Here is a 20708-nt window from a genome sequence, read left to right on the forward strand (position 1 = left end):
ACCATATGACCTAGCAATTCTGCTCCTAGTTATATACCCCCCAATACATGTACCTTCACGTTCATTGTAGAATTATTCAAATAACCAAAAGGTAGAAACAACCTAAATGTACATCAACTGATGAACAGATATAAAATGTGATGTTTCCATACAATGAAATTATTCATCCATACAAAGGAATGAAGTATAGTGCTAATAAACGCTATAACATAGATTAACCTCAAAAACTTTACGCTAAATGAAAGAAGCTAGACACAAAAGGACACATATTGTATAATTCTACTTATGTGAAATATCCAGAATAGGTAAATCCATAGAGATGAAAGCTGATTGATGGCTGCCAGGGACTATGGGGCGAGTAAGAAGGGGAGTGACTGCTTAACGGGTACAGGGTTTTCTTGTTCATGATGAAAGTGTTTTAAAACTAGGTAGGAGTGGGAGTTGCCCCACATTGTAAATGTACTGAATACTGCCAAACTGTTCACTTTAAAATAGCTCATTTAGTTATGTGAATGTCACCTCATTAAAAAAAGTTTTTTGATGTAATAGGTAATATATTCACATGGTTAAACACTTAAAAGGTACAAATTTATTCAGTGGAGTCTTCCCACCCCTTACCGCTACTCACTTAGTTATCCTTCTTGCAGTCAAGTAACATTATCCATGTCATGAGTATTTTTCCAAAGATATTTTATGCATCTATAAGCAAATAAGTATATATTACTTTCCCCCACTAGCTCCTTTTACAAATGGTGATAAACTTTGCATATTCTTCTGCAACTGGCTTTTTTCTGCTTAATATTATATTTGAAAATCATATCAGTTCATATAAAATTGCTTCATTCTTTTAATGAGTGTATAATATTCCATTATATTTGTTTATCCAGACCTCCATTGATGGACATTTAGAAAAGTTCCCAATTCTTTGCTCTTACAAAGATGCATTATACTATGACATTTCACTTATGTGAGAATACATCTGCAGAGTCAATTCCCTGAAGTGGAATTCTAGGCCAGAAGGTACATGCATTTGTAACTATTTTAAAGCTATTGCCCATTTGTTCTTCTGGAGTTCATATTTATTTACCTGCCTCTCAGAACTAGTAATTAAAAATCACAGTGGTACCAAACTTTGGGGTCTTTGCCAATCTGGCAGATAAAAATTGATTTTTAGTGTAGTTTTATTTTATATCTCTATGATGAGAATAATCTTTTCATATGCTTAAGAGCCATTTTAATTTTTTTATTGTGTAAGTTGTATCATATTCTCTGCTCATTTTTAAAATTTAGCTTTTGGCCTTTTTCCTACTAATTTTAAGGTACTTTTAGAAAAGTTAACCACTTATCTATAAAAATAAGTGCAGTTTTCCCTTACAGTTTTCTTTCTACCCTGTTTATAGGTTGTTTGTAACCATGAAAAAAATGTATTTAAGTCGTGAAATTTATTTATTTATTTTTTCTATGGCTTCTGGATTTTAATACCTAGAAAGGTCTTCCCCATGCCAAGATTATAAGATAAATATATCATAAAAAATTCTTCTATCTTCTCTTCTAGTATTTTTATGGTATCTTTTTTTCCTTTAAAAAAATTCATTCTTTGAGCAATTTTGAATTTATCCTTTTTATTTTATTTGGAGTACAAGGTGTGTGTTCAATTTTTTTTTTTTCAGATTATGTAGAATTAAAGAAAAATAAGATTTGCCTCTTTCCCTTATGATGGTTACTGCAGTTTAAATGAACACTATGGGAGCTCTGGCAGAAGCCTCAGCAGGATGCGATGCGGACACAGCTGGGAGGAAAAGGGAGCACAGAAGAGGCTTCACTAAGGAATTCATCTCTAATACTGGCAGTCTCAATTAACATTCCTATACCCTCCTGAAAACTCCTTTTATCCTGAGTCTGTGATCCACATGCCTCTGGGTTCCAGTATTATTATTATTATTATTATTATTATTTAAGATGGAGTCTTGCTCTGTCACCCAGGCTGGAGCGCGGTGGCGCAATCTCGGTTCATCAAGCTTCTCCTGCCTTGCCTCCCAAGTAGCTGGGATTACAGGTGCAGGTCACCACGCCCAGATAATTTTTGTAGTTTTACCGGAGACAGGGTTTTGCTATGTTGACCAAGCTGGTCTTGAACTCCTGGCCTCAAGTGATCCACCTGCCTCGGCCTCCCAAAGTGCTGGGATTACAGGCCTGAGCCACTGCGCCCAGATGCCATGTTATCTCTTTCATTGTTCTCACTCTTCTTCTAGCTTCTTTTCCTTCCTGCATTCCTCCAATGTAGACGTTTTGGAGGATTATATCCCACTTCTCACCTGCCCATTATTCTTTTTAAAATTTTTATTCATTTCTAAGACTCCATCTATTTTGTATATGGAAGACCTCTATATCTACATATATATTTTTTAAATCTTTATTTGAAACTCATCATATTTGGAATTTATTTATTTGATTAATGTCTGTTTCCCTTTTAGGTTGTTCCAGGCAAGGACTATTCTGTTTTCCTTATCACTGGCCCTAGTTCCTGGCACGTGGTAAGCTGTTAATTAATATTTTCCGTTGAATAAATATTTAGCAGTGATCTTTCTCCTCAGCACTAGAATTTAATTTTCTGGTTACCTTTGAGGCATCCACGGGGCATTCCTCTTAGCACCTCAACATCAATTTCTTCAGGCCAATACACATTTTCCGAACACTTGCTATGTACCCACACTGTATCAGGGCCCAGGGATATACCTACCCCAAAGAAACAAAAAGTACAATTGTGTGGCATATGTGTTCTTAATTGTTATGACCTAATTCAACAGTTTGGGGTAAAAATCACATGGTATTTATTTTTCCAATTAGTTGTCCAGTTTGGGTCCTTATTAGGAGATCTTTATTAGGAAATTTTGAGGTTGCCTCTCTCACTTAATTTACTAAAAACTATTGGAGCTATCCAGCCCAAAGAAGTTAGACTTGTTTCCAGACAAAAGAGTGAACTGAAGCTTCCAAGTAGTCTGTCGAGGAGGTTTGAGGCTACCAAAAACCTTTAGCCATTAGCTGGTGTTGGCATTGCAAGTTGGCTCGCCTCAGTCCCAAGTCTTTCTGCTCCCCTGCTGTTCTGGGAAAGGGCGGTATAGGCAAAGTGACCCCCACATGTCAAAGGAGCCAACAAACTGAAGAAGGAGGCAGACAAATCCAGTTTATCAGCATAAGGTGATTTATTTGGGGGAGTTTACAAAGAGAAGTGTGGTCTGGCGGCCACAGGTCGATAGTACAGGTAGATCTCTGCATTGCAACTTTCCAGATCCAGGGCTTAATATCTTGGGGAAAGTATATGTGCTCTGGAAGGAATATGTAAATGGCCATGGGTGTCGTGGTCTGTGATTTTTGCAACAGTATCAGTATTTGTTTTGGGGGAAACTTATAATGAACAGTTGTTCTTACATAAAGAGTGGTATGTCAACTAGACATTTTGAAGGCATTCCTGGACTCGGGATTAGTCAGAAGTTACATGGTGGATTAACTTTTAAAGTAAAGTCACTTTTGGCCCCACACCTTGATATCCTGGCTGCATAAGTTGCAGAGCAGCTGAAAGCTTCGACTCCCAAGCTTTCCCTATGCTTGGACATCGTTCTCAAAAAACATGGGTAGTTCCTAGGTAACTGAATTGGGATGGCCTTCAAGGCTTAGCCATGTACTGTGCAAGAACCAGCTCTCCCTGTGGCCATCAGGCCTAGATTTTCCATTCCTTCTGAAGAGTTCCTCTTTGGGACCCTGAGCTAGTGAGACAGGACTATCTGAGTCTATCAGAAAGTCTAGCAATGGTGAACCTCAAAAAGGAAGAGGTTGAGATCTCAATCTCTTTCCTCCCAGGAGGCTCTCTTGTGCAAACTTCCCCAATGCCAGCTTGGGTTAACTAGGGCTATTTGAAGAAACAGCCTTGTCAGGATGTCCTTTCCTTGGTACAGTTGGGTACCTATTCTCCTTCCATTTCTAATCAGTAAAAGGGGCTTTTCAAGTGACTATTTTCTAAGCAAAGATGATTTGTTCTCAGTTACTTGAAGTATTTACCTTCCCAGAGAAATGATTGGCAGTTCTCTAAAAAAATTTAAGATCTGCCTCCCAAGACACCCTACTACATATTAATAGAATTATATATGAAACAGTAGTAGTACAAAGAAGATAATAATTAACTTGGCAATGGGGTGAAGGGGTTAGGGGGGACTGTTCAGAGATGACTGTTCGGAGTAGGAGACCATGAACGCTTCGTTTTAAAGGATAAACTGAGTTGAACATGAGGATGTTAGGGTAGGAAGGGATTCAGGTAGAAGGAATAGGATGTTCAAGAGAAGACTACAGAAGTGAATAGCAGGCATCTATCTCCTGGGGTAGGGGTAGAATATATCCGTAGGAGGGGAGGAGTGCCAAGATAGGAGTTAGAGAGGTAGGCAGAGCTTGTATCATCACTGGGTTTGTGTGAGATGCTAAGGCTATTGCAGTTTATCTTGGTGATGAGAAACTAGTAAGGAATTTGTTTGCATCTCATTACCTTTCCTGATAAGCATGTACCATTTTCGTGTCTCTGATCTTGGGTAAATAGTATCATCCTCTTAGACACTCAGTCAGGCAATATCAGAATCAATGTAAACGTTTTCTTCCCATGAATTAATTATTTCACCTATTCCCATTTTATGTGAATTCACAAAGTCCTTTTCTTCCTATGTGATCTGTGCTGCCCTGACTCAGGTGATCATTACCTTTTACCTAGACTATTTCATGTGTCCAAACTGGTCCCTCTGCTTGATAGTTCCTCCTTCAACCCACTCTACACACTGCCACTAGCATGATCTTTCTTAAATAAATTCTGAAGTCACTACCCTCTCCCCAAACCTGCAATACTCCTTTCTACCTGCAGAATAAAAATCCTACCTGGTTAGCTTGGTGTTTCAGACCCTTCATAAATTGACTTCAGTTAAACGTTTCAAACTTTTCTCTCATTTCACGTGCCTCCCTCAGCCTCCATCTGCATCAGACTTAATCACATTCCTCAATCTGCTTTGGTCTCTGCATCTTTGCTCCTCTTGTATCTTCTTCTGAACCCTCTTTTTTCCATCTGTTTTTCAAGGTTTGGTTCAAATCACACTGGCTGCATAATAAATTACCCCCAAATTTAGTGACTTAATACAATAAACACGTTACCTTCCACAGTTTCTATGAGTCAGGAATTTAGCAGCATCTTGGCTGAGCTATCTGGCTTGAGATTACTCATGAGGTTACAGTCATCTGAAGGCTTGACTGAGGATAAAGGATCTGCTTCTAAGATGGCCCACTTCCATGGCTGGCAAGCTGGTCTGGCTCCTGGTGGGAGGCCTCAATTCCTCTCCAGGGCACTTTGAGTGCTCTCTGTGGCAGCTGGCTTCTCCAAGAGCAACCAATCCAAGAGACCAACGCAGAAGCCACAGTGCCTTTTATAATCTGGCCTTTGAAGTCACATAGCATCACCTTCATTATACTCTTTTGATCACAAAACTCAGCTCTGATGTGAGAGAAATTCCACGAGGGCATCAATATTAGGACACCATGATCACCAGGGACAATCTTGGAGGCTGGCTAACGCAACATTTCTTCCAGAGGCTTTCTAGATTCACTAACTTCCTATGCCCTGCCTCCCTGTTCTCAATAGCTCAAATTCTTTAGAAATCAGAGCCCATAAAATCACATTTTCTGTTTTTCTTATTTAATATTACGAAGTGTGAACTTGCAAAATTGCATTGTTAATTATCAAAAGACATAGTACCGAGGAATTTTGTTCTTTGAAATCCTGTTAGAAAGTTTGTTGTTCTGAGATTCTACCAGTGAGAACAGAACATCCCTTTTTTGCTTGGCAGATTTGAACTCTTTGAGTCACTTTGACTTACAGAAGCAGTCTCAATTTCCAGTGCAGACGTTCAGACAAGAGATTTTCAGAAACAATATTCTACATTAACCTTAAATGTATGTTTCTAAGAACTAGAATCTTGAATCTGCTTCTCAGTCCAGTTTTGATATTACACACAGATCTGATCTGCTTTAAGCCTATCAAGCACTGCTTTATTTAGATTTTACCTAAACTCCTCTCTTCTCTAAATACTATAATGACTCCTTATTTCTTCCTTTTTTTTTTTCTTTTGAGACATGGCCACAATTCCTCTGCTGTATACTGTCTTTTGCTGTAGCAAATTAATAAACTTATTGGGTTACAGATTTGGTCCTGGAGATTTTTGTCAGTTGGGCTTTATCAATAGCTAAAATTATTTGAGCTCAAATAACTCATGTAATTTTTTAGCATCTCCCATGCTTCTTGAACAAGGGCACATTTTAGAATGTTTTGTCAATGGGTCATTTCTATTTTTCCTCTGAATGTTTTGAAATCTATTTTCTAGACTGTTTTAGACTAATCTTGCTTGTACTTCCTTCATTGTTACCAACTCTAAGATGATACCGTTACTTTCTCATAAGGTTCCCAACTCTTTTCTAGCACTTTGCAATTTATTACTGAATTAGTAATTTCCTCTTTTGTCCTCCTGAGTGACTCCTTTGGTCCTTTAGAATTTAGCTACAGAATCATATTTGTCAAGCCTTGAGCCTTAATTGAAAGCTTTAGACAAAACTAAATATTTTTGTGTTTGTGTTCCCATAGCACCTTGTTCATATCTCTAATATAGTACTTACCACATTTATACTTGATTTTTTTTTTACATGTTTTTCTTCTCTAACAGCCTCTGGAGAATATGATCTCCATGATCTGTTCATCTTTGTGTTATCTGTGCCAGGCGTACCCAATTACGTAAATTATGTGAGGTCGTTGGGACTCACAACACAATACTCCAAAATGAAGGCCTCAGTAGCAAAAGTTCTTCTCTGCCCTACGGGGGCACTCCTGTCTCTCAGTCCCGTATTTCCCCAGGCTAGCCATAAATATTAGGATCCCTATTCCTCAAGGCAAGACATAGAAACCAGAACCTCTATCCCCTAAAGCCTGCCATAAAAGTCTAAACATGTTTTGCTAATTTTCCCTCCACCTTTTTCTGTAACATCTGGCCATAAAGAAATGATCTGACCTGCCTTGTTTGACTGTAGGCCGTAAGAGCTCCATTCCATTCCTGCCCCATACCGAGAAGGAAGGAATGGTGCTCAGAAGGGCAAGAAGAATCTGGACCGGCCTTGCTGGGTGTCCCCACTCAGTCTATTAGCATTGGATTATACCGTTTTTGTCCAATCACATTTCTACATAGCTGTTCATACTTTGTTGAACCTAAACACAAAAATGGACAATTTTCCACGTATCTTTGGGTCTCCATTCTGAACGCTCCCATGTATACACGTTCTTTTTCTTCTGTTAATCTGCCTCATGTCAGTGATTTTCAGTGAACTTTCAGAGGGCCAAGACCCTTGGCCCCTCCAGGTAATGAAAATGTTCACCTGACAAATAGTGAATTAGTAGGAGCTTCACTTTTGCATAGTTTAGAATTCACCGTTGAGCACCTCTACACGCCTGCCATTATTGTACCTCGTCTTTGTGATCCTTTTAACCTGTATTAGGCAACGGCTCATTCACATTGAGAAAACACCTAGGGCACAGCACCACCACTTTGTAGGCTACTTTAATATGTATGTGCATTACGCGAGGTTTTATGAGCTTATTTTCGGACACACTTGCTTTTTTCCTCCAGTTTCCTCGGCTGAAAACAGCGATTCACTGTTACTGTATATATGCTAGGCTCAATGCTGGGGATAACAATTCCTGTATCATTGGGCCAGACAGGAGAAGAATGTTGTAATCTGCAAAGCCCTTCTGATTCTGGGAGTGAGGCCAGCATTAATACAACGCACGATTGTTACTTCTGAATGTCCCTTTGCAAAGAACAGTGTTTCTCAAACTTTTTTTCTTACCAGATCTGCATAAATACATTTTACATCGCCGCTGGCGATACATACTTGTAAAACACTGAAATCAAAATTTCTCCAAACAAATCCTTTACTACGTGATGTACTGTGAAACTTTTCTATTTTGCTCTATTCTCAATTTTAGGGTGATGATCCCGATCTACCAAACCGATTTCACAATGCGCTAGAGATTATAACCCGCGGTTTGGAAAACACTGGCTTGGAAAAAGCTCTTTGATCTGTTTCATTCTCCTCACATCTCCCTACACTACGGAGTTCCGATTGTTTGGCTTCGTCCTAAAAATCGCTGTGCTGTGTTTTCCCTACACGCTGTGTGACGGGGCCGCCCGCTTCCTTCCTGGGCTCCTTTAAGAGGGTGGTAACGGTCCATCACCGCGGGAGTGGAGAGGCAGGGCCCACTAGGTCCTCGGTGCAGGCCGGGCCCGCTCATCCAGTTCTTGTGAAAGCCGGGGTGTGCGCGCGAAGGGTGGGAGAGTAGGGGTGAGGGAGGGGCAGCACTGACGCCTCGCAGGGCTGAGTAGCAACAGCGCCTCCGCGCCGCGTTTCCGGAGACCCTGAGGGGGTCCGCGCGTGCGCAGAGCGCGTCCCGGGAATTGTTCCGCCCTCGGAGGCTGCCAGGCGCGCTCCCGCCGAGCCGAAGTACAAAGTGGGCTCCAGAGCGCGGGCGGCGCGGCGGCGCGCGCCGGGGGGCGGTCCTGAGCGGCCGGCCCCGCCCTCTGCTCTCCTCCCAGTCTCCCCCGCGCTTCCTGCGCTAAGGTATCCGCCGCCGCGTCCCCTCCGCCGGCTGTCTTGTACCGGCAGTGCCATGGCGGCCTTCAGCAAGTACTTGACGGCGCGAAACTCCTCGCTAGCTGGTGCCGCGTTCCTGCTACTCTGCCTGCTCCACAAGCGGCGCCGCGCCCTCGGCCTGCACGGGTAAGAAGGCCCGTAGCCGAGCCGCCTTCCCGGGCCCGAGCGGTCGCTCCCCGCGCGGTCTCCCTCCCCGCCCGGCGGACCGGTCCCTTTGCCCGACGGGGTGAGGCGGAGAGAGGGCCGACCGCGACTGCCATGGGGCTCCAATGTCAGGGTGTCCGCGAGTCCCCGCCGCGACAGCATCGATCCCAGCCGGCCTGTCCGGCGACCTCGTTCCACCCCGGGAGTGCGAATTCTGCGCCCGCGGGCGAACCGGCGTCCAACCAGCCCCCAGACAGCAGCCTCCAGTTGGGGGTGGGAGGGGGACACGGTGTGTCCCCCACCCCCTTCCCGACATCACCCCCTTCTGTGTCAACTTTCTGGGTGTGTTCTGGTTTTGCCATCTCATCTCCAGACAGACCGTGAAGGATTTGTTTTGGGGACGTGGATGTGTGATTGAGGATGGGGATTGGATTCGCCAGGCTGGAGGCTGGTGTTTAAGTCACTTGGACGAGGTTTGGCTCGATTCCAGAGTAACTGCTGTTGAAAGTCGCGAGGGTGGCTCCTGTGAAACTATTCCCGGTCCACTTGGCAAGATTGCCATCTAAAGTGGTGACCCCTTGGAGTCGGTGAACCCTTTGGTCGGTGAACGCCCTGGCATTTCATCCCGGAAAGGCTGGATCGGGTCTGTCGGACTTAGAGGGCTCTGTAGGTGAAAGGTGAGAGTGTGCTTTAGGTGAGGATCAAGCTCCTTTTTAATGACACTCCACTGCTTCCACCGCGAGAGAATTTCATTACGTAGATTTAACTTTGGGAGGCTATCAGATCAGAGAAAGGAAAAAAGAGAGCTGAATTATGGTTGTGACATACAGGTATGTATGTCACATACATACAATTTTTATTTGCTGGACAAGTGAATGAGAAAAGGCTACTTCCCAAGCGTTCTTGCCAGTCATTGAATATTTCGTATTAAATCTTGACATACTACTTTCATGAATTTAATTTTATTCATTCCTCTGAGCAGGTACTGTTTCCTCCCATGTTTGATTTGCCTACAATATCTAATTAGTAGTAAAATTTGCACTAAAACACTGACAAGTAGACTTCTAGTTTATAGTACCCTTTCCATTAAGTTCTTTCTAGCCGCCTTCTGTTTTTATCTTACTAGAGTCTGAAGTGATGATCTTTCTTTTCCTTCCTAAATCCATTTAACAGAGTTGAAAATGATTTGCAGCATAGGCTGGGCAATACAGCGCTTACTCATTTTTCTTCTATTCAGTTTGATTTTAAAAGGATTAATTTGGGAAAATATAAAGCAAGTTTTTCTGTTGGTTTGTATAAACTCCCAGTTGCAAATAGAAGTTACCTGTTACCTGGGAACATGCCGGTAGAAAGAAGATGTTAGGTCCTTTAACTTGAATTCTGTTTTTGCAAAGAAGTGTTTCAGGGCATAGAACAAGTGTTTTACTATGTAGGAGGGGACTCGAGGACGGCCCTGCCAGTTCTGGATTACTTTTATAATTTTTTAAAAAGAAACTTCTTTACTGAAGTATCGCATTTATATGTATATGTGATATAGTATCACATACATGTCACATACATATAGTACACATACGTGTAGAGCTTGAAGAATTTTTACAAGTAGAACACACCCGTGTAATCAGCACCCAGATCAAGAAACAGAACATTATTAGCGCCCCAGAAATTCTCATCCCCCATCCAGTCACAGTCCACCTAACTACAAACCAGTTTATAAGACTGTAGATAATTGGTAAGGGAAATTTTGAACATAATCTAATGGGAAACAGTAGTGATAGAAGTAAAATAATATAATAGAATTTGTCTTATTAAATAATTTTAGCTGCTCATTTGCCATTGTAAAATGCCAAAAAAAACCTTTTTTTTTTTTTTTTTGAGAAATGTTATGAGCTTTTGTGGGGATTAAGTTATTTAGCAGGAGATGTACTGAACAAAAGATTATTATTAGTCTTTTGCATTGGGATGAGTGGGGAAAACCTCTATTTTACACATTATTTTGTTGGAGGAGATTGCAGATTCTGAGCAGAGAATTGTGAAGTTTAAATTGTTGAGATGAAATGATTGAACTATTTTGAAACCATTAAAAATGGCATTGAGTGTATTTTTGTAGATATTGTACTTCCAGAATCTTATGAATATCTTTCAGTCACCACCTTTGGTATCACAGTTTGAAGATTAGAGGATTCTAACTTTATATTTGACTGGCCTTTTGAATACCTTTGGCAACAGAACTAATTAATTTTAATATCTGATGCTTAATTAAGGAAACTGTGGCTACTTGGCCTTCTTTTGTCTATGTTGTTAATAGTAGGTTGGTTTTAGAATATGTATTTCCTTAAAATTGGACAGATAATAGAGCTAGTAAAAATCACTTTAAAAGTTACAGTGTAACATTGTTCCAAACATTAGGAGAATGAGTAATTAAATGTTCTGGATTATTTTTAATTTTCGTTGATGTAATTTTTTTCACTTAGTTAAATCTCATATGTGTGTGTGTTTCTGACCTTTTATTGTGGAAAATTTCACACGTATAAAAAGTAAATAGGATAATACAAGGATTGTCCAATACACTTTACCCAAGGGGTGCCAGCAACATTCTATATTCCTGTTTCATCTATATCAACCTGCCTCTCACCCCTTATTTTTATAGTTTTTTTAGATAAAATTTATATACATTGAAATGTACAAATCTTAGTTATACATTTTTTTAGACAAATGAATACACTGTAACACATCCCTATGACAAATTAGAACATTTCCTTCTCCCCAGAAAGTTCCCTTGTATTCATTCCTGATCACCTGGTATTCACTCCTGATCCCACCACTGCTATGCTAACTTTTCACCTTAGTTTGCCTAATCTTACATTTTATTTTATTATTTATGGGGAAAGCAGAATCTTTGTACTCATGGATAAAGAGGGCTATTTAAAGGAAGTGTCTATTTCAGAATGTTATATTACTATGCTGGGAGCTGTAAGATGTGTGTGTGTGTGTGTGTGTGTGTGTGTATTACAGAAATGTATGACTTGTTTTCTCAGGGAGCTTACCTTCTTGTTAGGGAAGAGAAACTTAAACACTGATAGGAGAAAGAAATGTACAAGTAGACGTGTGTTAGAAGTTCTGAGAAAGACAAGATTAATGTGTTTGGAAAGGGTTGAGGAAGGCTTCATGAAGGATGTGCGTTAAGCCTAGAAAGAGGGTAGGAGTGGATAACTGGAATAAAGTGACTGTTACAGCATCCTTTATCAGATTTTTGTTGCATTTATGTTAGGAAGAAACTTTGTGGTGCCCTTTCAATCCATCTTCCACTGGCACTGGAGCTCTTTTTAAGAAGCTCATATATGATCGTAATATTCCTTCATTAAAATCATTCATCTACTCTAAAATACAAACTTTCTGTATTCATGGTATGGTCCTTGCCTACTTTTCCCACTCATCCAGCCATAAGGAATTAACTTGTAGTCTCTAAGTATGACAGTCTCTGCCTAGCCTTTGCAGTCCGATTGCAATCACTGTCATCCCCACTATGTCTCCTCGTGTTCTGATATTTATTTATTTATATATTTGAGACAGGGTCTGTCTCTTTCGCTCTGGCTGGAGTGGTCACTGCCCACTGCGACCTCTGCCTGCTGGGCTGAAGCAGTCCTCCCATCTCAGCCTCCAAAGTATAATAGCGGGGACCACAGGTGCCTGCCACCACGCCTGGCTAATTTTTTTGTATTTTTTGTAGAGACAGATTTTCACCATGTTTCCTGGGCTAGTCTGGAACTCCTGAGTTCAAGCAGTCTGCCCACCTCAGTGGTGGGCAGATTACAGGCGTGAGCCACCTTGCCCAGCTGATACTTCTTTTTTTTCAAGACTCAGTCAACACTTTGTCTTAGGTGTTTTCTATCTTTTTCTGATCTCCAAACTGATGTAAGTGTCCTCTGCTTTTATGATACTGTAGGCCATGGGTCCCTAACTCCCGGGCTGTGGACTGGTACAGGTTGGTGGCCTGTTAGGACCCAGCCACACTGCTTGTGCAAGCGAGCATTACCACCTGAGCTCCGCCTCCTGTCAGATCAGCAGCGGCGTTAGATTCTCTTAGGAGCGTGAACCTGTTTTGAACTGCACATGGTGAGGGATCTAGGTTGCACACTTCTTATGAGAATCTAATGCCTGATGATCTGAGGTGGAACAGTTTCATTCTGAAACCATCTCCCACCCCAACTCCAATTTGTGGAAAAATTGTCTTCTGCAAAACTGGTCCCTGGTGCCAAAAAGGTTGGAGACTACTGCTCTAGGAATCCCTTACTTTGGCACTTACCACTCTGTATTGTATTAGTTTGTTTTCTTGGCTTTTGCCTACATCAGATCCTAAGTTTCTTAAGGGCATGAACTGAGTCATCTTTAATTCCCTAGTTTGGCTATGTCATGGGTTAAACAGTGTTTATGGAGAGGATAAATGACATAAGATAGTTGAAGAACTTTTAAGGGTAATTGACAGGCAGTTGGAGATGCCTAGTACCAACATGAACAGAAACATTCTTTTCACAGAAGTAATGTGTACCTGAGCATATATAACCTGACCTGGGGAGTGGGAAATCAGTGGGCCAATTTTAGAAGACAGGGAATGCTACCTGTCTGTATAGCCACAGTATTTTATTATCTTCAAAAAGCAGAACAGAACAAAGCAGTTTCTTTCGCTGCTTATCAGTGCTTGTCAAATAAAGTTCAGATTTCTCATCTTGGATTTCAGAGCCTCCCTCAATCTGGTCTCATTTTACCTGGCTAATCTTATATGCCATTGCCTGCCAACGGGTACTCTCTGTTCCAAATAGGCCAGTTTCTACACTGTTCTTTGAACAGGCCACACTCATTTTTGGCTTTGGAGCTTTATTCATGCTGTTACTCATACCTGGAATATCTTTCTGTGATATCCCTGTTCTCCAACTCTTGTCATCCTTGAAGGCATCCATGAAGTGTTATTTAGCTACTCTAGATGATCTAAATGATGATCACCTCTTTTAAAATTTCTGAAGCATGCATTTAAATCCCTTTATTATTTTACCTATTCATTGCTTGACTGGGTATAATCTAGCTAGGTATACCAAAATCCACCTGCTTATGGGGTGATTTTCCTGCTTTTAAAAGCCCCCATCTGTAAATGGTGGGAACACAGTTTCCTCTCCTAAATATTTCTGAGGAATTTCAGGGAGCTTGTGTTTCTCTTAGTGACACCTTACTTCACTTCCTTTGGAGCATTTTCTGCTCTATTTGAGAAGGTACTTATATCTTGTCTCTTGAGCCTGTCTCTTTGGTGTCTGCCTTGATTTCTCTCAAGAATCAGTCACAAAGCAGATATTTATAGTAGGGCTTTATTGAAAATTTGGGAGGAGTGGTAGGGATTATATCCCAGAATAGTGAACAACTTAAATGCTTTTATTTAGAAGTTTCTTGGACATTCCCACACTGGAAATTTCTTGACTTTTTTTTTGTCCTGAGTCTCAGCCCTGTGGCCTGCTGCTGGGCCTTTCTTTACCCATTGGGTGTCCTTATATCTGTAGCTTCTTACTCCCTGCACTACCTTACTGCTAACTCCTCTACAACTTTCCTGTAAACTTCAAAATTCAGCTTTCCTTCTCTAAATCTGCCCCCATTCCAATCAAGCTCTAGAAGGGGCTGGCTTCACTTTTCTCAGTTTCACAGGCGCACTGGGTGTTTTGCACAGTACAAGCATGAGTCATGTGAGGGGTTAGGGCTGCTTGAGACCCTTACAGTGACCCATGAGTAGATGTTATATGGGCTGGCTCGGTTTGGATCCTCAAAATAGAAAAGAGATGCTTAAGCAACCTTGGATGGAAAAAAAAAGCACTGAAGAATTTGCCAGCCAAAGTAGCTGTGTACTGAACCCAACTGAGGCAGATCAGACCCAGAGCAATGTTCTGAGGACTGTGGAATTATCTGTGGTCTGCTAGGGGGAACTGAGTACAGGTTGTTTAATTAATTGTGTGTACCTGTTATTGGCACATTGGCATCCTTGGGTAGGCATTCTATTTCAAGGCTTTTGTACTTGCTGTTTCCCCTGCCTGAAGTGCTCTTTCCTCAGATACTTACATTGCTTACTCTCTGTGCTCTTTCAGTCTTTTCTCAGACATCTTTTTAGTGAGACCTTCTATTGCCATTCAATTTATTTTATTTATTTATTTATTTAGAGACGGGGTCTCACTCCGTCACCCATGCTGGAGTGCAATGGCACGATCTTGGCTCATTGCAGCCTTTGCCTCCTAGGCTCAAACAGTCCTCCTACCTCAGCCTCCCAAGTAGCTAGGACTACAGCCACACGCCACCACACCTGGCTAATATTATTTTTTGTAGAGACAAGGTCACATTTTGTTGCCCAGGCTGGACTAGAATTCCTGGGCTCAAGTGATTCTCCCACCTCAGCCTCCTAAAGTGCTGGGCTTACAGGCAGGAACCACTGTGCCTGGCCCCTGCCACTCAATTTAAAATAACATCCTGTCTACCTTCCTGGCTTTACTTTTCTCCTTAGTACTTATCACTATAAAATATGCTATATATTTTACATATTTATCTTGTCTTTTGTATATGTTTGCAGTATATACATACTGCTAGCATGTAAGTTCCACAAGGGCAAGAATTTTTGTCTGTTTTGTTCACAGTTATAGCCCCAGTGACTAGAACCGTGACTGACATATATAGTAGACACTCATACTTGTTTGACTCTACAACAACAAATGAGATGCTCATTTCTTGGGGGCTGTGGTTACTATCGTTTTAAATAACAAATTCTTTTTGTTACAAATGAAATGTTATCTTTAGTGTATTTATGAGCTCTTTAGGAGCTGGACCACTTATACCTCCTATATGTACAGGTAAAGCAAGTCTCAGAAACTTAAAAAAAAGCTATCATTATCATCACCTGCTTTTGACAGTTAATAGAGTGTAAACATTAAAGACAATTTAAGAAAATTAAAAATCATTCATAATGTTATAACCATAATACACATAATTGTTTTATTTTTATTTCCTTTTATTCTGTATTTATGTGCATTTTTTACATAGTTATAATGTACATGTTTTGCTATTTTCATTTAAAGCATACCTCTTTCCTATATTTCCCTATACATGACCTTCATAACTATACTTTTAAAGAAATATATAAATATTCCTCTGTGTGGCTATATCTTAGTTTATTTTACTGTTAGCTATTGAGCATCTAGACTGCCTCTGGAATTTTTATGGATTATACTGTGTATTTTTGCAAGTGAACATTTTCATCTCTGCCGAATAACTTCCTGGGAATAAGTTGCCAGAAATAGGATTAATGAATGGAGGCTTATGAATTTCCTTAGTGTTTGTGGAAAAACCATGGGTATTCTTAAACTACACAGGTTGATGTATTACTTTTCATGAGTTGTGCCAATTTGCAATACCATGAATGAATGCTAACTTAATTACCTACTCATCATTAGGGGATATTTAATTTTTTTTCTACTTTACAGATGCAAAATAGTCTTGAAAGATTATTTTAATTTGCATGTATTTTATAATTTGCAAAAATGAACATTTTTATATGCAGCAACTTGATGTTTATTATGGAGGCAGTTTGGCATAGTGTTAAAGAGTAGTCTTTAGAGTCAGATACGGGTTCAATTTTTCAGTTAGCCATTTGCCAGATCTGTGACCTTGGTCAATTTACTTAACCTTTCTGAACCTCAGTAGAACAGAGATAGTAGTATCTACTCACTCACTCAGCAGTTAAGTGAGGATTTATGGAGAAAATATCTTACCCAGTGCTCAGTAAATAAAAGGTAGCTCTCATTCCTATGCTTGCTAAGAGAAAACTAAAAGGACAACAAAACATACCATTGTTAGCTTCTTAAAACCTCCCGAGCCTTCCTAATTTCCTCAGATATACCCATGACAATCTCCCGAAAGAAGCCTTTTTCAATTGATAGAATCATTTACTTTCAGAGTTGGAAAGTATCTCAAGTTAGTTTTATGTGACATGGTTTTTAGGTTTCTGTATTTTTTCAGTTATTGCTTCCTGAATATGACAGTCTTTATTTCTCCACCTTTTAAAGAGGCAGTGCTAAATGGAATCCAGCATTCAAAGTGTCTTCTCACTGACACACTAGAGAAGAACTATGACCTGCCTTGTCCTAAGCTTTCATTAAAGATCCTAAGATGTTAAGCTTTCATTAAAATAGCATGAAGTTACGTTCATTTTTATGACTCAGATATTTTTCACTTGTATTTAGCTTACACAATGTTTCTTTCCCCCTCCTCATCTTGATGTGTTTGATTTTTTTTTTTTGAGATGGAGTCCCTCTCTGTCACCCAGGCTGGAGTGCAGTGGTGCAAATTTGGCTTACTGCAACCTCCGACTCCCGGGTTCAAGTGATTCTCTTGCCTCAGCCTCCCGAGTAGCTGGGATTACAGGCAACTGCTACCACACCCAGCTAATTTTATTGTATTTTTAGTAGAAATGGGGTTTTACCATGTTGACTGGTCTTGAACTCCTGGCCTCAGGTGATCTGCCCGCCTTGACCTCCCAAAGTGCTGGGATTACAGGTGTGAGCCACTGCGGCCAGCCTGATTTTTTTTTTTTTTAAACCTGGGTGCAGGTCTTTATACTTATTTTTGGTTGGACACATTACTTCTTCCCTCTGAAACTTTTTGATCAGCACAATTAATTACTATTCCTTCTGTATGTTTTCCTAAGAAACTTAAAAAACTGATTGGGCAGGACTGAGTATAGAACAGTATGTTTACACCACTATAATCTTTCTATTAATTAACACCCTTTGGTTATTGTATTGGCTCTCATCTTTAACTTACCAGCACCTTTTCACACATTTCCTTCTGATAGTAGACCTGGCTTTCTGACAATATCCATAACCTGATCCATACTGGGCCAGAATCCTCTTTTGGGATATTTCTGCTGGAGCTGGTGTGGGGAAGGGGCTTTCTTTCCTGGTCATAGAGGTGTGAAGATAGACGTTAGAACTGTATGTGGCCTTGATCTCTTACATGGAAAGGGCAGAAACTCTGATTTTGTTTATCATCAAGTGCCTTGTAGCATAGTGAACAAAATTTACAAAAAGTTCATGATCCCTTTCAAAGAATGACCTTAGTCTGACATAATTTTTTGGTGAATTCATATTTGCTCCTAAAATTTACCACTTCTTTCTAAGTACCCATGCCATACTGCCCATTTAGATAAGTAAGTTGTCATTTTTTTCCCAGGATCAACATCACACTCATCCATGACCTGATGAATATCATCACCTTCTAATCTGTTTCAATGTAATATGAACTTGAATTATGAAGGAAAAAGATAAGATCTTCCTGCATTTTCTTTGGAATTATATATGCTAAATGAAATACAATTTTATGGGAAATGGTATTTCACTGTGTTGACCAGGCTAGTCTCGAGTTTCTAGCCTCCAAGCGATCTGCCGCCTTGTTCTCCCAAAAGTTTCAGGATTACAGGCATGAGCCACTGTGCTTGGCCCTGTTATTTCTTTTCGAAAGATTTTTATGTAACTGTTGTTTGAAATGGCATTTGTATTATTTCTACATAAAATTAGGCATCAGGCCCTTGCTTAAAACATGGCTTTCATCATATTCTTTTTAAGGGTAAGTCACTTTTGTTTTAGGCATCTCTGTCAAGAATATAGCCTTCTATAAACTTAAGAATAAAATTCTTTGGATAACTGCTATTTATGTGATGCAATGGGAACTATTATAAATATTAAGATGGTTTGAAGCCTTCTTAGGTAAAATAGAAGGAGTATGCTGAAAGGTGTTTTGTTTATTTTTTGTGTTTTTTTTTTTTGCCACAAGATTGAGAAATGGAAAAGTGTTTTTGTTTTTAAACACACCTTTCTTATCGGTTTGCTAGATTAGCAGGCCTGAGTGAATGCAGTTAAGTTAATAAAGTATAAAATTGAAAATAAAGCTCATCAAAGCATAGTCAGCTAGTTTGATATTTGTAAATAGATGTAGCCGTCTCACCACTATAATGGTACTATTATGACATAAAAGTGGATTGTATGATTTACTCTATGCTGAAATTATTTTGACTTTAATACTTTACTAATACATCTATTGGCATTAAAAAGCACTGTGTAGAATGAGGCAACTGCTCTAGGTAAATAATAATGTAGTCAGCATGTTATGTTGATATCATATATGTGATATATATATGTAATGTATCATTGCATGTCACTATTTTAAAAATATTTATACAGTTTCTTAAATGTATGAAGTAAGCAACATGAGACGTAGTATGATATGGTCCCTTGTGGAAGGGACTGGTGGGAGGTAACTGAATCATGGGGGCAGGTCTTTCCCATGCTGTTCTCGTGATAGTGAATAAGTCTCATGAGAGCTAATGGTTTTATAAAGAGGAGTTCTCCTGTACAAGCTCTTTTTGCCTGCCGCCATCCACATAAGATGTGACTTGCTTCTCTTTGCCTTTCACCAGCATTGTGAGACCTCCCCAGCCACATGGAACTGTGAGTCCAGTTAAACCTCTTTCTTTTGTAAATTGCCCAGTCTTGGGTATGTCTTTATCAGCAGTATGAAAACAGACTAATATGGAAAATTGGTACAAGTAGAGTGGGGCGTTGCTGAAAAGATACCTGAAAATGTGGAAGCGACTTTGGAACTGGGTAATAGGCAGAGGCTGGAACAGTTTGGAGGGCTCAGAAGACAGGAAAATATGGGAAAATTTGGAACTTCCTAGAGACTTGCTGAATGGCTTTGACAAAAATGCTGATAGTGATATGAACAATAAGGTCCAGGCTGAGGTAGTCTCAGATGGAGATGAGAAACTTGTTGGGAACTGGAGCAAAGGTGACTCTTGTTATGTTTTAGCAAAGAGACTGTCAGCATTTTGCCCCTGTCTTAGAGATTTGTGGAACTTTGAACTTGAGGGAGATGATTTAGGGTGTCTGGCGGAAGAAATTTCTAAGCAGCAAAGCATTCAAGAGGTGGCTTGGGTGCTGTTAAAGGCATTCAGTTTTATAAGGGAAGCAGAGCATGTAAGTTCAGAAAATTTGCAGCCTGACAATAGGATAGAAAAGAATAACCCATTTTCTGAGAGGAAATTCAAGCCAGCTGCAGAAATTTGCATAAGTAATGAGGATCCAAATGTTAATCACCAAGACAATGGGGAAAATGTCTCCAGGGCATGTCAGAGAACCTTTGTGGCAGCCCCTCCCATCACAGACCTGGATGTTTAGGAGGAAAAATTGGTTTCTTGGGCTGGTCCCAGGGTCCCTCTGCTGTGTGTAGTCTAGGGACTTGGTCCCCTGCATCCCAGCTCCTCCAGCTGTGACTAAAAGGGGCCAAGGTACAGCTCAGGCCATGGCTTCAGAGGGTGTAAGCCCCAAGCCTTGGCAGCTTCCACGTGGTGTTGAGCCTGCAAGTGCACAGAAGTCAAGAATTGGGTTTGGGAACCTCTGCCTAGATTTCAGAGGATGTATGAAAATGGCTGGATGCCCATGCAGAAGTTTGCTGCAGGGGTGGGGCCCGCATGGAGAACCTCTGCTGGGGCAGTGTGGAAGGGAAAGTGAGGTTGGAGCCCCCACACAGAATCCCTGCTGGGGCACCACCTAGTGGAGCCATGAGAGGAGGGCCTCTGTCTTCCAGACTCCAAAAGTGTAGCTCCACCAGCGGCTTGCACTGTGCCTGGGAAAACTAAACATTCAACGCCAACCTGTGAAAGCAGCCAGGAGGGAGGCTGTACCCAGCAAAGCCATAGGGGCAGAGCTTTCCAAGACTATGGGAACCTAGCTCTTGCATCAGTGTGACCTGTATGTGAGACATGGAGT

The 20708-nt window shown here is 40.6% G+C and overlaps 1 protein-coding gene across 3 annotated transcripts in view; it reads left to right on the top strand.

Annotated features, from left to right (window-relative positions):
- Positions 1 to 8652: 8652 nt before the first annotated feature.
- The window catches only part of ABCD3 (ATP binding cassette subfamily D member 3), a 100037-nt gene continuing 87981 nt past the window's right edge, over positions 8653 to 20708 (top strand). The window contains exon 1 of one of the 3 annotated variants that reach the window (XM_003892226.4): positions 8653 to 8847. In XM_003892226.4, coding sequence (XP_003892275.1) covers positions 8738 to 8847 — 110 coding nt within the window. In that variant the 5' untranslated portion in view covers positions 8653 to 8737. Of the gene's footprint in view, positions 8848 to 9468; positions 9560 to 20708 lie in introns of those variants that run through there. The other 2 variants (XM_009213266.3, XM_031650988.1) reach the window with 2 other exon arrangements.

This window comes from Papio anubis, chromosome 1, assembly GCF_008728515.1.
Source record: "Papio anubis isolate 15944 chromosome 1, Panubis1.0, whole genome shotgun sequence".
Taxonomy (NCBI): Eukaryota; Metazoa; Chordata; class Mammalia; order Primates; family Cercopithecidae; genus Papio; species Papio anubis.